Source organism: Trematomus bernacchii, unplaced genomic scaffold (assembly GCF_902827165.1).
Source record: "Trematomus bernacchii unplaced genomic scaffold, fTreBer1.1, whole genome shotgun sequence".
NCBI classification, from domain to species: domain Eukaryota; kingdom Metazoa; phylum Chordata; class Actinopteri; order Perciformes; family Nototheniidae; genus Trematomus; species Trematomus bernacchii.
In genome coordinates, this window is record NW_022987689.1 from 15,012,280 (window position 1) to 15,028,934 (window position 16,655).

At 36.6% G+C, this 16,655-nt stretch overlaps 1 protein-coding gene across 1 annotated transcript; it reads right to left on the reverse strand.

Annotated features, from left to right (window-relative positions):
- Positions 1–326: 326 nt before the first annotated feature.
- LOC117488322 (leucine-rich repeat-containing protein 19-like) lies at positions 327–11,159 on the reverse strand. Its single transcript, XM_034137151.1, has 4 exons — positions 11,134–11,159; positions 3,598–3,676; positions 1,964–2,114; positions 327–1,816 (listed from the first exon to the last, which is right to left on the reverse strand). Exons 1-4 carry the CDS (start codon positions 11,154–11,156, stop codon positions 1,416–1,418), a joined length of 654 nt encoding a protein of 217 aa, XP_033993042.1. The 5' UTR covers positions 11,157–11,159; the 3' UTR covers positions 327–1,415.
- Positions 11,160–16,655: the final 5,496 nt, after the last annotated feature.

The following is a 16,655-nucleotide window of genomic DNA, read 5'->3' on the forward strand; positions in this document are numbered from 1 at the left end:
TGCTAACTATTGTACCATGGCTCATTATTGATTAATGGCCCACTAAAATAACACGCTTTCAATTTGTTATTGTTATTTTATCATTTTAAACTCATTTTGATTGTATTGTTCAAAATTGCACAATAAATGTTCTTTTTGTGCAGTGATGATTGATTCTACAATGGTACAATATTGTGTTTCATATGGCACAAACTAAAAGTATACTGAAAACTGATGTTCTTAGTTTGAAATACAGTAACTGGATAAATCATTTAGTGAATTGCCTACTTAATTTGACAACAGACATATTACAATTCACGGTTCACGAGTCAATGAATGAATACGCATTGGAATTGTAAAGAATATATTCATACAGTAAATGATTTTAGACAACACTGTACATAGAAATGCATAGAAATATTTGTTGCTATTTTACATGAATGCAGGTTCCTGCCTAACACACAGATTGGATACTAATTACATTAAATCTGTAACTTTCTGCACATACAACTAATGAAAAAGTGTCAAGTTGTTTTACCTCTTTTTTGTTAATTCATTGCCAACATATAATCAACCACCCACCTACTTTCAATATGAATAAAAGATTACTAAATGACTAACAACACTACAAGTGATTCGCAGGTGGTATTACAATTACTAATAAGCAGAGTACAAACAGCAGCTTCCAACTGTTTAGAAAAGGATATACAAACAATACATTTATTTTCAAAGCATTACAATTTTCAGCTTTAATTGGGACTTGATCTCTGCATACAAGGAAAATAAATGGAGATTCATTTAAAGGTAACATTTTGATTTACCAGATCGTCTTAGGAATAGCTTGCACAACAAAGGGCAACGTATATAGTATATGAAAAGATGAACAAAGATGACGTCCAACGTGGACCCAGTGCAGTCAAAACAATGCCTGTCCCAGTAGAATAAAGGTTTATGTTATATATTACACTGTGCATATAATCTCTTCTTTTTTGCTTCACTGAATTGGCAATCCTGCACCCAGCCTTTGGATACAACTACTCAAATTAACTCAAAGAAAGGCAGTAACATCCTTCAAAAACTTCAATTTAGTTCAGTCTTGTTATAACTATCATCATATCATACTATTAAAATGTGCTGATTTTGTACACAAGTCCAATTGTTATTGCAGCTTTGGAAGTTTTGAGGCAAATGGGGCTCATTCAGTTTTGACATTTATTAGTTTTCGGCTCAGTACTCCTCGAAGGTCAGAAGATAATATAAGGGCCCAAAATGACTTTCCTCGTGCCATAGTGCTTCCCTAGATTAATTTGAAAGGTCAAGAGCTAGGAAGGTTCCGAATCAGAGCTATACTTCTGACTTTCAATCAAAATCTTCTCTATAGAGTCCTTTATCTGAGTTGTAAAGCCGCTTTTCTGATGAAGTCTCCCTCTATCCAATCATGCTATAGTGAACTGAAGATCATCGTCGCTGTCTTCTATCCCTTCCTCCTCCTCCTCCTCCTCTCTCTCCCTCTCTGCCCTGTGTTTCTCACTGGCCTGGATATAGTTATCCTCGATGAAGCCATCATCATCGTCATCCAAACCCCTCGGATCCCCCCCAGACCCCTCTCTTATTCTACCCATCACACTGTGAGGGTAGGGCAGCTCGTCCTGACCGTACTGGCTAACCCCGTCGGCTTCTTGGAGCAGAGAATGTCTGTAGCTGGCCAAGAAGCGATGGAAGAGACGAAACTTGACGGTCATCACGATGAGGAGCGAGATAGTGAGGGCTGTGCCGAGGCCCGCGGCCATATAGGACCAATCCAACGACTTTGTGCCCTCGTCTGGATCATCCGTCTCTGGGAACACAGCAGGAAACAAACTTTATTGCATCTATGTTAACACTTAAAATTGTTTCCTGTCCCTTGAATGTTATAGAGTTCAAAGTTCTTGAACACACCTGGTTGTAAATAGTTACATGATGGTAACGTTTTTGAAATACTTACTTAGTCTTTCAGTACTGTTAATGGAAGGGTCATTTTCTTCTTTGTGTTCCCCGACATCAGATATAGTAGCCAGATGTACCTCTCTGATGAAAGCTCCACTAACACAGAACAGCACAAAGAGGCTGCAGCTCCACAAGCCCATCTCTGCTTTCTGATGGAAAACGTGAAGAAATAACGTGATTACTGAAGATCATGAGAGGGTTTTGGGAGAGGCTTAAACTAATTCAGTTAATTTGGGGGTACAGAATTCCCTTTTGTGTAACCCTATCTCCTAAAAATCACGTCCATACAGCAAAACGTCATTCTCAATTACAATCCTCCCAGATTACAGTCGCCGTTAGTAAGCTTAGTTAGAAACATTTAAATAAAAACAGGTTGATATGTTCAGTAAAAGATCATGGTTTAGGTTAAATAACTATGTTTGTACTTCACTAAAGTCACATGCGTAAGTGGACTGTAGACGAATGTTATGAACGTTACAAACTCCTCCCTATGTGGACTTTGTTTAGAAACAAATTTGTGATAGGCTACTGCTAAAAAACAACCCGTGTTCGAGAGCAATTTAGCTTCCCTCGAAACATAATGAGAATGCATTTCTGTTCCATGGAAACATTTTATGAGACCAGCCCATTTTGTGTTACTACCCTTCAGATCATCAAGGAAAAACATAGCTGGAAATCTGCCAAAATAGGACTTGATTCTCAATTAGTAAGAATGCATTTCAAGGCCAAATGGGGAGGTAATATTATCCCCTATCACTTATATTGCATTAAGTATGGAAGGAAGTAGCAATAACAGCAACCAAATAACCTTTAATGTACATAAATATGAGATTGTCAGTTCATTCTTTGAAAAGGGGGAACCCATCCCTAAAGTAAAGGCTGATGGGACATCCCAACACTTGCAGTGAGAAAGACATACTTCGTTTTTCAAATGTCATGGCCAATACACTTTTTATTGTTTTGCCACTATCATAAAGCTTTCCAACAACATTGGAATGTAAGACGGTATCTGTTTCTCAATTGTTTTTGTCTTTTCATCCTATTTTGATCTAGAAGATTTGATTCAACACTACAAAATGATACAGCACCAGTGTCGTAATCACCATTTAATGATGAACTAAATCCCCCAAATATATGCAACCAACACTCTCCAGTGTGCTGTGATGATCATTGTTTGTGTAATATTAGCTAACAGGTGCCTTTAAACAGCCAATACTCACAGCTCTTTTGGTTCTGGGAAGGACTTTCTAACAAACAATTTCACCTGAACCAAAATCATACCTAAAATATTGACATTAAATAGTCCCTGCCTTCTCACAGAGAAACTGTCACATGATGTTTGGTAGTTAACGTGCCTGGTCTAGAGCAATGTTCATGATTATAGTCTTGAACTGCTTACTTATTAACTTTGAACATAGCATATTCCAGAGGAGGAAATACACTGTAAATACTGTATATTTCTGCTAAAGTTATATCATTTCGCACAAGGTAGCTGTATCTCAATTGACCACTGGTCATATAACAACAACAGACCCAAATAATGTCCAACCTTTGTCACAGAGGAACACATACAGCAGTAACCCTTCATTTTAAACAATCTACAACAACACAAACAAGTCTAAAAGGACTTACCTGTAGAAAATATGATAACCAACAGAGTAATTCTCCTAGACCTGACTTTAAACTGCTGTTTTCGTCTTCCTCTTCAGCTCTGAAAGAAAATAATAGGAGACTTCCTGGGCAAAGGTTGCAGGACATACCATAATACCACCCTCCCTGCTCCATGCCCTTAAGACAGAGATGTTAATGAGTAACTTTATTTAGTGGGAATGCTGATACAGCATTCCAACTATCTGTTATACGCACGAAATTCTTTATTATTCCGCCGGGTTATTTTGCACCTCTTCTTCTCCCACATTCCACATCGCAGAAACTCCGTTCAAACATCAAAACGTTCAGCTCGGTCGGGAAATCGATGGCTATTACAGTACTTTTCTTATTCGTAACTTTCATAATTCCAGAGATACATCCCATAATTCATCACATTTTTAACATGGAAGTCAATGGAGAAACTCTTCAGACTTGAACAATCTTCATGCAACTTCAACTGCTAACTGCTCCTTCATACTTTCACTCAGAAACCTCATTCCAACTTTAAAATGTTAGACATCTTTCTGACATGATTCGTGTAGCACAACTTTTAAATCTGATTCGTACTTTTAGAGATATTAAACATTGTTCAGACCTTGGTAAAGAGGCCTTCTTCAGATGTTAGAGTGCGTGATGTCACAGCTAGAGTGGAGGACAGATTTCATTTTGCCTTCATATTTTCTTTTAAACCTGCCATAATTCCCAAACCCTACATTCCTGAGACATAATATTTCATGAGAAACGTAGGAAAACATCTCGTAGCTTGAAAAATAAAAAAAGGTTCAGCCTCATCTCTCCCCACCACAGCAGCCGCACACCTTTAGTTAATCTGCCAATAAGGCCACATTATTAACCCGAAAGTACACAAAAGGTACACTTCAGATGCTCAAGTTCCTTGACATGCTTCACGCTTTGAAATTTCACCGATATCTGTTACGGTTCTTCAACAAAACGTTCACATGTAAGAGGTTTATCTCTCATTCAGAACAATGAAAATGCTCTCCTCTCACTGATTACTGCACATCACCATGGAAACCTTTGATCTCTGGACACGGCGTTAGCTCAAATATAAACACCTGTCATGGAACACGATGATGTCATAACTCCAACTGACATGTTCAGAGCAGCAGACTTCAGATAATGGTTAACACAGCTCTACATCAAATCTGATGTTACGTAATGTGGTGTTACTATGGCAACGCAGCCCTCGCCATAAAACCAACCCGGTATCACGGCAAGACGTGAACATGTGACGATCTACCATGCTGGGAGACGTGAATATGTCACGGTTTCGTCCCTTCAAACGTGACAGTTACACGGTATTGTTAACATGGCCCAACCAGTGGAGAAATACCCGGAAGTGCCAAGCAAATGGTCTACCGCGCCTATTGGTCGGTTTTTATTGTCAAAATGAGATGTTTTTAATTTATTTTTTAATCATCACACTTGATTTCGCCGATTTTCTTGTTGCCCTAGCTGGTCGACACCTCTTTTAGCAGAAACAAAGGCTACATTAATGTATTAAATCGATGTTAATCCATGTGTGTGGAGGTGAGGATGTGGAATTAACGGACGTGACATTGTGTGATTGCGTTGCCAGGCAACGCAATTTACAAACTCTTCAACTACAACCCTAATTATATTTTAAAACATTTTTAGAAGGCCTCACGAAATACTTTAATGTAAATTAAAATGTAAATGTGAAGGGGTGTGTGTAATGTGGTGATTGACATTATTCACCCACGGATCTATGGGTTGGGGGTATTGTTCTGCACGGACATTTTAGTTAAACGGACTTACTGTTGATGTGAAATCCGAAAAAAAATACGTTATACACCATAACGGTGCACAGCTGATATAAAAGGACTTGTCGTTTTTAAAGATATTACTGATTTTCTTTGAATATAAGAATGTAAATACTGAGTTGAGAGAATAGTCAGGGGATTTGGGTGATGGGAGACACATCTATGGATTCAGAATTTCAATAGCTTACTGTTAAATGACGGATATACCTTTTATTTCTGTGATGTTTTACAAATCAGATATTATAAGTCAAACATGTGAAATAATATAGCAATATCCTGTACAATTATGTGAAAACATGAATAAAACTACACATCTTCAGATGTTATACATACACAAGTGTCCTACACTAATAATACAAAGTTATTATGGCTGTGTGTACCTTGTGTGCACCGCCTAGTGGTTAAAGCACGTTATTGAATTAGTTGTGTATATGATATGTCAATGATCCTTAGAAAATCTTGAAATCTTGAAAGGGATATGCAAAATAGCCATTATATACAGTCTTTAACTATTAGTAGAGAATAACGAGTAATGAATATACTTTATAGGGATCTGCAGATAAATGTTTAGTCTTCTCAAGCAGCAACTATCAAATATCTCTCCTGATTGTTGGCACTTGACAATCACCTTTCCCTGAATTTTACTCAGGTGTAACTAAAGCCTGATTTAAGGGTTGTTTATATTTCACATCATTAATCAGAATCTGCAAAGTAACTAAAATAAATGTAGTGGAGTAAAAATACCAGGTTAACCTCTGAATTGTAGTGGAGTAGAATTGCTGTTTTGTTTAGTAATGGATATTGAATATGGAATAAAGGTTTTGACAAGACCTGGTGTAACAATAATCAAAAAGGACATTAAGCTCCAGATGTCAATGATCTAAACAAAACAGCACACCTGAAATGTATTAAATACTTTATTAAGGGCAGTGAATTAGGTTTTTCTGTATGTTTTTCAAATCAGTGTTATACAGTAAGTGTCATAGACAGTGTTACATTGATATTATTATCCTTAAAATATATATAAAACAAAACCATTTATGATCTTTCTTTTTGGGTGGTTTACTAATGACAGTTAATTCTGTTTCTGCTATTGATGGTTTCATTTTTGTGAAAAATAATAAAATAATAAAATTCAATAACGTGCTTTAACCACTAGATGTGCCTTTCTATCAGCTGTGCACCGTTATGGTGTAAATACAGCCTATCTACCAATTGGATCAAATATAAAAGTCAGCCGAATTAGTATTGATACTGCAAGGAGACGTATTGTGTGAAAATAAATGTAAGGTGTGGTTTAATTGCTGATATATTTATGATCCACGTCACGTTTTCAGTTTTGGCGGCAGTGCTTCCTGTTTGTCCAGAAGTCTTCTCATCAGGGCTCTATAAATACAGAACTACGGCAGATATGTCATATTTAATGCAGCCAAACCGTGTATTACAATGCCGTTATGTGATGACCTCCAAAGAGAAAAGCAAGCAAACTCGGAATAAAGTATTATTTTATTTTTTTTAAATGTTTTCGGATTTCACATCAACAGGAGTCCGGTTAACTAAAATGTCCGTGCGGAACAATACCCCCAACCCATAGATCCGTGGGTGAATAATGTCAATCACCACATTACACACATTCCTTCACATTTACATTTTAATTTACATTAAAGTATTTTGTGAGGCTGTCTAAAATGTTTTTAAATATAATTAGGGTTGTAGTTGAAGAGTTTGTAAATTGCGTTGCCTGGCAACGCAATCGCACAACGTCACGTCCGTTAAGGCGAGACACGGCAGGCAAAAACATCGTTTTTCCTGCACTGGTCAATTTTGAGATTTTGTGCTATTTTGATTCCATAACATGTTTTCTTTCAGGCTTTTGGAAGGAAAACATACAAAATACACATTTAAGTGTTTATTTTACTATAGTTTGTCTATTTGTGTCTGTAGATTTCTCCTAAATTCACCAAAAGTTAGCATTCTAACGTAACATAAAGTACCGCGACCGCTGTTTGCACCATGTCAGAGATATTGTTGGAAAGCTCCGTGTCTCCTGCACAATCTCATCGGATCCAAATATGGTCATTTCCTTTGTATCAGCAACCAATCGTGAAAGTGCAAAGGGGTCTAAACCAAGAAACGAAATCTCATTGGCTGGTGTCAATTTCTGACAACGTGATTCGTTCAGATGCGTCACGTGGTGTGCTAAAGCACTTCCTGGTTAGCTTTCCGCTAGAAACTTAAATCTGAAAATGGCAAAATAACGGCGAAAAAAACGTTCACAGAGAAGACGACAACAATTGTCACTTGCACAAAGCAAGGTTATACAAAAAACAAATGACCCCGAACATGAAATACTTTCAGGGAGTGCGTCGATGCGCAAGCTATCATCCAGATAACAGGAGGGTTTAGCTAGCGTCACACTGCAAATCTTTAAAGGTCGTTTTCTCAAAATGAGTTTTTTCTCCTACTCTGAGTTCGAAATTTCCACTTCAGTAGCAGTTACATACACCAAACCTTCCAGTTATATTCCTATCAATATTATGAAGGCTTTTACAGAAGGGTTTGGTCATATATAATTCATAGCCTGAATTATATAACATTGTATACCTAAAAACATGGTGAAAATTGATATTTTAGGGCTGTTGACAGTATTTTCTGATTTATGGAGTGATACAAAGAGATATCCAAAATCCCTTCTGTAAAAGCCTTAGATACTAATATGACTACAAAATGAAACAATAATTTTGATCCTGGCTTTATCCAAAATTCAGATTTCGATTCCTGAAATGTGTTAAAATATGCCCATATTTCATGAGTTAATGGCTCATTTGCATATTTAAACATGCTATTTCAGAAAACTTGTAATACAAAAAACAATTGCCTTATTGTAAGTAATTAACTGGAGAAATTTCTAGCTGATATCTTTAAGTTAAAAAAATTACCCTATTCACCTGGGGTGTCTCGCCTTAATTCCACATCCTCACCTCCACACACATGGATTAACATAGATTTAATACATTAATGTAGCCTTTGTTTCTGCTAAAAGAGGTGTCGACCAGCTAGGACAACAAGAAAATCGGCAAAATCGAGTGTGACGATTAAAAAATAAATTAAAAACATCTAATTTTGACAATAAAAACCGACCAATAGGCGCGGTAGACCATTTGCTAGGCACTTCCGGGTATTTCTCCACTGGTTGGGCCATGTTAACAATACCGTGTAACTGTCACGTTTGAAGGGACGAAACCGTGACATATTCACGTCTCCCAGCATGGTAGATCGTCACATGTTCACGTCTTGCCGTGATACCGGGTTGCATAAAACAGCAGCAGAGTTCAGATAATGGTTAATGGTCCTGCCCTCAACAGCTCTACGTCAATTATGGGGTGTCATCATATGCCGTTTCCATGGAAACGCATCCCTCGCCATAAAACACGATGCCGCTGTAACTCCAATGGACACGGTCCGATCGTCCCCTAAACTTCGCTTGTATATCACCGGTCCATGCCTCAACAGCTCTACGCCAAATCTGAGATCTGACCATAGGCTGTTTCCATGGAAACGCATCCCTAGCCAAAACACACGATGATGTCGTAACTGATATGAAAATGGTCAAAACACCACCAGACTTCAGATGACAGTTAATGGTCCAGCCCTCAACATGTCTATGTGCCATTAGTGAGTTTTCCTCAAAAGCTGTTGCCATGGCAACGCATCCCTTGCAATAAAACACGATATTGCTATAACTCCTATGAAAATTGTCAAAAAGTGCTAAAACTTCACATGTGTGCTAACAGTCCAGCCGTGAAGACATCTACGGGACAGTTTTGAGATTTCTTCAAATGCCGTTGCCATGGCAACACAATGCTCGCCATGAAACACGGTTATCTCATAATTTCAGTGAAAATGCTGCAGCCCAAATCTAAATTCTTCACTTTCTTCTTACACATTACATTTCAGCATAGCAATTCAGCGTCAGCTTTTCAGCATAAAGCATTCCCACTAGCAATTTCTTCAGGAATTGCATTCTCTAGTTAGGTTTGTCATCCATTTCCTTTTCACTATTCCAGTCAGTAGTGAATGTAAATGCGTTTTTATCTTCATTTAGTATCTTAATAGTGAGTGAAACCGTTTAAATGTACTATTTCTAAATAGAGGTCAATCATTATAAATTCAGGACAAAAAAGACCATGGCTGTATTTAAAGTAAATGGTGCATCTATACTCAAAGGCCAGATTTATTATGGAAGATCAATTCTGTCAATGGATTTCTTTCTCATATAAAGCCTATGGACTAGGTGTGGATTAAACGTAGCTGAGACGAGGGAAGCTTTAAAAGCACATACTTTATTAAAAAAGGACTTAATCTGATTTATTATTAAAGCGCACTCAATGCCATCTTCTCTCACCCTTTGGCAGTGGTGAACCGTCAGGGCCTTCAAGGTATTCAGAGAATACCCTGAAAAACTCAGATAAAACCAACAAAAAATCGATTTACTTATATAAATAACATTTTATAAAATGTAAATAATAAAATAATAAAATGTTAATAAATGAGGATCGTATCTGTGTTGTTGATCTGTAATATTACAGTGTTACGTTGATTTTGTTTGTCCTTCTCAGTCCATGCACTACGCATTTGTGTGTGTGTCTACAGAAGGTCCAGTTGTGATAGACACGGTTCTCCACTGCCCTTTGGAATAAATAAATATGTGTGTCCCGGGCCATAAATGCAATTATGCTGTCAGTTTTCAGATAAAGCCACGGCATCACAATTCTTCTGTATTCTACAATATAGTTATTTTCACCTCCCGTATTGCTTTCAACCCACCAGCTTTTATGGAGAAAATAAGTTATATAATAATTAACCAGAGGCTTGTTTCTCACTATTTTATGCATAGAAACAACAGGCTACTGTGTGTGTGAGGAATCAGCTGTTTATTTCATATGAGTTCCATTGTGGCAGCGTCCATCACTGTTCTCCCTGGTTGCAATACACAAAGACAGCTAACTGTAAGCTTGTCACTCAGAGGGGGGTGGGGGTTGGTGAACGGTATGGTCAATGTTTGTTTGTTTAAAAATGTTTGCAGTTGTGAAAGGTCTAAGCCAGGGGTGTCAAACTCAATTTCATCGCGGGCCACATTCGCATAAAGGTTGCACTCAAAGGGCCGGTTGTAACTATATAAATATATAATATATATATATAAAAGAATGTATTATATTACATTATTGCCTCTGAATTGGATTATTATCGGATAGGATAATAACTTAGTTAACTACGTCTGAAAGCAGAAGTCCAGGGCAAATAATTGCAAGTCTCTTCAGTGCGCATGTCACAAAACGAGATGCATTGTGGGACATGTAGTTTATGGGCAACCTGCTTATTTAAAGTGGCATGTAACCAGTGGCGTTTTTATATGTACAAAAGTGGTGGGGCACAAAAAACGTAGATGTCTATATATAAGCTTCTGCAGTGACGTGCAGTGAGGTTCATGGCTGCTGAGGCACTGGCACTGACTCTTCAGGTTTACAAATATTATATTTTGACCTAAACCAAAATATAATATTATTTTCAAAAGCTTTTTTTGTCTGATGCTTCGATTAATTTTAAACAGACAGTTCAACAAAAGGATACCCAAAAAATGTAATTTTATCATTTAAATATTGAATTGTTCTCTCTTAGTAAGATCCCATTTTCAATCAAATTGCGGTCTTACCTTGACTTGAAGATGAAGTCCATTTGCCTATCCTTCTGGACAAAAATGTCTATAACTTTTTTGTAAAAGTCCTCCTTATGTTCTTGTAGTTTCAAAAGTCTATCATAAATGTAATCCATAGATTTATGATAAAAAAATTATAAAAGTAGGGTAGACATGTGGATGTTATCCGGCTGATCAAAACGTGCATTTATCTAACAGGTACGTTTCCCACAGATCTTATTTCCAGCTATTTTCTAAAATCCTCTGGAGAAATCTCATTGCTTTTTTGTCGAGGGAAGCCATGCGCAGCTTACTTCCTGGTTTTAGGACGCGTCACTGCAGCTCTCTCGTCTCCTCTTCACACACCACACTTTTCGCGGCACACGTACTTACAGCCAATCAGCTCTGAATGATTTGAGATGACGTATGGTGGGGATGGTAGCTCCATGCCCCTCTGGTCATTATTTTTTTGCCACACACATTTCATTACAAAATACTCTGAGCATGCGCAGTGTAGTTTTTACAGTCACCGTTGACTTCACAGCGAGAGGGAGGGGCATAATCAGGTTTTGTCCCACATGGCTCTAAACAGCTCAATAGGCACACACTGTGACTGTAGACACACTAATTAGAAGAACACAGACTAAAACAGCAATGTACAGACGAATCAGATGATTAAACATGATCTTAAAATATATTTTATATATTTTTTTATTTTTTTTTTTGCATTTTTGTAATCATTATTTGTAATACTTTCTGCTGACACTAGGTGGGGCTAGTGTGACAGTGATCAGCTGTCTGCGGGAGAGAAGAAGAGACAGATCACTGCATAAATATGCAAGCCCAAATCTACAGTTAACTTTACTGCTGGACAAGAGAGATCAGGGGGGGGGGGGAGAGCTGTGGCTGATGGGCCATTAGGTGTGTAAACAAAGAGAGTCACACACAGCTGATCACCTGAGAGCTGCCGTTTCATTCAGACTATTTAAAAAAAAAAACGGTCAGATTTTAACATTGCACAACAATGAACTCAATGTGTGATGGTTATACTGTAGCAGTAATATTAAACACTAATAATACATTAAACTATTAACAATAGTATAATATTATAGCCCGTTTGCCCATGGTGAGATGACGAGGCTCCATTAAAAATAAACCTCTTTTTAGTGAATTACTGAGTTTGGGCAAGTTAATAACGTTTTAATGAAGTTGACTACAGTATTCATATTTGTCAGTGCTTTCATGTCGATTCGGCGAACATAAACATAAATGATCGTGAAGATGATGATTAAATTATGATTAAAAATCGGTAGTGAGAGCCGTGCTGCATTTCCTCCCGTCGGATGTGATATAAAAACAAACCGATTATTTTTGTAGTTGTAAACTCACGTGGATTAAATTTATTTATTAGTGCTTTCATGTCAATTCGGCGAACATATGATACATTAAATGATCGTGAGGATGATGATTAAAAATCGTTTGTTTGAGCCTGGCTGCATTTCCTGATGAAAAAACAAACCGATGGTTTTGTAGTTGTAGTACGCCAACGTGGATTAAACAACATTATTTTGTTAAATAAAAACATGGTGATGTTTTAGCACAGAATATGATCCTATCCGTGACATATGGATCTTAACAAAGATCCGCTATCAGATACTATCAGCTGTTTATTTCACATGAGTTCCAGTGTGGCAGCTTTTTAATCACTGCTCCCCCTGGTGGATCCATTGCAGCTGGTTTCATTATAATTTAATTTATTTAAACTTCACATGTGTGCTAACACAGGGGTTCCCAAACTGAGATGAGATTATGGCTCATTTGCATTGCATTTGTGCCCCTACAAATAGAATACAATTCTGTGGGAAACACTGGATAATAACAATAATTTAAAAAATAATAATTTTTAAATTTTTAATAATGTTTTATAATTTTTTTTTTTTTAATAATTTTTAAATTTTTAATGATTTTTAAATTTTTAATAATTTTTAATTTTTAATCATGTCGCGATCTTTGGGAACCCCTGTGCTAACAGTCCAGCCGTGAAGACATCTACGTGACAGTTTTGAGATTTCTTCAAATGCCATTGCCATGGCAACACAATGCTCACCATGAAACACGGTTTTCTCATAACTTCAGTGAAAATGCTCCAAATGGCCCAAAACTTCACAGGTTTGGTAACGATGCAGCCATCTAAGCGTATTACGGGGTTTCATCAAATGCCGTTACCATAACTCGCCATCAAGTAAGTTCAAAAGTTTGCAGTTAAAATATGCTGCTGCTTTTCAAAGTCTTTTTACTTTCTTTTCTCTTCTTAATACACATTCATTCACTACTACTTACATGTAATATCTAACTCCTCCATTGAGGCTATGCATTTAGTTGTTTATACCTTTTAAAACATTTTTCTTTTAAATATTAAGCTTCTTCACAATCCGTGTATCTATCGTCCAATTGTTTTTCTTTATTAAACAAGTAAACGGAAGAGCGTCTGAGAGACGTTTTTGCTTTTTGCTTTTTACCTTACTAAATGGTCTAATGGTCGTTGGGGCGAGGGGCGGGGGGAAACTCACGGAAGTGATTTCAAAGCAAAAGCACTCGTGTGCTTGGAACCAATAGTATGAAGCTGCAGGCTCGGAGGCTGCACTCTCAGGACCACACTCTCAAGACCACACTCTCAGGACCCTAGTTGTTTTGCAACATCGCCACCTAGCGGATTGGATGACCGCAAAAGTACAACCAGCGAGTAGAGTCTCATACACTGCGAGTCTCTTTAGACATTGTAATGCTTGTTATTAACCATCTAAAAATGCATGAAAATATGTTTTTCTTACTGAAATTACATTATTATTATTATTAACAACAAGTTGTTGTTAATATGTTTTTGATTTTTAATAACAAATGTATTTTGTATGTCAGATGTAAAAAGATAGTCTTTTATATTTGTCTTATCAAATTTGACATACAACATAAATATATATATATATATTGTAGTAATAATGATATAATCTATTTATAATTGTAAATGTATATTGTATGTAGACATACATTTAGATGTATATTTTGTTAAAAGAAAACTGTTAATTTAGTTTTTGGGAGAAGGGGTGGGGTTAAATAAGTGTAAACTCCTTTGAATCAATTTGATACTGCTTATGTTTCTACAGTATCATAATTCTCTTGTTTCATTTCATTATTATATATATATTTTTTATTGTATTACACGTTCGAAATAAATCAAATCAAATGTGTCTTTGAAGAGGTGCTAGATTACTCAAAAACAACTGTTAGTGTGTTTATGCACCAGGCTGCAAAAGATAAACATGCAATTTGACGAGAGGAATTTCAGTGCAGAATACATTTTTATTTATTGGGCACTGTGGATTCTTCACTGGGGTGAGGCGGGGTCTGCTGTTCCCTCAACCACCAGACAACAGCTCCAGCTGCAGTACCCCGGGAAGCCCCCTTCTTGGATTGAAATATGCATCTTGAAAAAGAGAGAGCCTAATTGGTCAAACTGAACATTTTGAAATACTTTCACAGACAGACATAAATTAGGCCTAATTGTTAGATTCTGACACGACAGATTCTAACCTACAGAATAGGCCGACATAATAACTGACTAAAACACCTCATGCAATATTACAAAACATGTCAAAATGATGAGACTGTCTGATAAACAGTAAACAGGCAGTCAGCACAGTTAAGATTATTTACAATGAATTCAAATAGTAATACAATGACTATTAAAGAAGCATTTACACTGAAGACAGAACTTATATTAGGCTACTGCTGATTTAATGTAGCGGACAGACAGATCATATTGACATGCTTTTGTCATCCTTTGAAGTTTAATTAATTAGCTGACTATAATTAATGATCAGGGTTGGGAAGTTTACTTTTTTTAAATGTAGGTTACAGATGACTAATTACCCTGTTAAAAATGTAATACGTAATGTAACTGACTATGTAACTATTTGTATTGATAATCTAATGTTAATTATGGTTCTTTTATGTTTTTTGTGAGTCACTTTGGATAAAAGCCTCTGCTAAATAACATAACCATAACATACGGTTTCATTAAACAAATAAACAAAAAGGCTAACAGTTGGTTTTGCAGCGAGTCATCATAGGCTAACAGATGACATTTAGCTGTTAACTTTAAACAAACAACATGATTCATATTACTCACACTCTTACTGTAATTAGTGATTAAATCAACAATTAATGTAGGACACCTAGTTGGGCTTGCCAAAATCACGCTACAGTTTCATTAAACAAATAATCAAATATGCTAATGAAGCTAATGCTATTAGCATTAGCTTTTGCCGAAAGCTATAGCTAACAAATAATTGTTTTTAGTGCCTTTAATACTGTTAGAAGCTATCATAAGCTAACAGATGTTTGTTTGTATTGCCTTAATTAAGACTATCATAGTTAATGTTAGCTAATCACACTTCATTTCAAGACACCGGAATTGTTATTAATGTTAAACAAATAAAACTTTAAAAGCACTTCACACTACTCACACTCTCTGCGTTGTCGTTCATATTCATGTCTCCTGCTCACTAGGTGGCGATGTTGCAAAACAACTAGGGTCCTGAGAGTGTGGTCCTGAGAGTGTGGTCCTGAGAGTGCAGCCTCCGAGGCTGCAGCTTCATACTACTCCTTGGAACGGTGATAATATTATAAACAAGGGGAAACGAGGTGAATTTAGCGATCACAACTAAAACGGCCAAGACACATATTGAGCCCAGAAAATGAATGTTATTAAGGGCTGTAAATATAATAAGCCTATGTCTAAAATGGACAACATTGTTAGGAGATTTAAACTATACAGTGATTCTGCACTGCGGTCACTCAGCCGTCTCTCTCTTTTTTCAATTCAGCTGCTCTTCATTTTTTGTCCTGCTATATTTGATGATCGATACAAATATTTGTTATCATAAGTTCTTAATAAAACTGACACTGTTGGACTCGGTACTAGTTTGACTGCTACCAGAAATAAAATTATCACTTTTACTGTGTACTTACTTTGCGAATAATCCTCTGTCAAAGTCCCCTCCATAGTAGGCTACATAATGCATGTTTTCTGCTATCTTTGAGGAATGATACAAATAAAATGTTACCATTAGTTCTTAATGATATTCATACTGATTGACTGTGTATTAGTTAGCCTGCTACTAACAATACATTGAAGTACTTTTACTGTGTATTTTTTGAGTAATCCTCTGTCAGAGTCCCCTCCATACTGTACATAATGCATGTTTTCTGCTATCTTTGATGAGTGATAAAACATTTTTTATACCATTAGTTCTTAATGATTTGATACTGCTGGACTCAGTAGTCTTACACCTACTACCACAATACAATGAATTACTTCTAGTGTGTTGTTTAAAAAATCCTCTGTCAATGTCCCCTCCTGAGAACAAAATCAAGCCACTTCTGCTAAGTTTGATGAGGGAAAAAAATATGTTTGCCATTAGTTCTTCGTGAGATTGACACTGTTGGACTCAGTACTAGTGAAACTACTCCCACAAGTACTA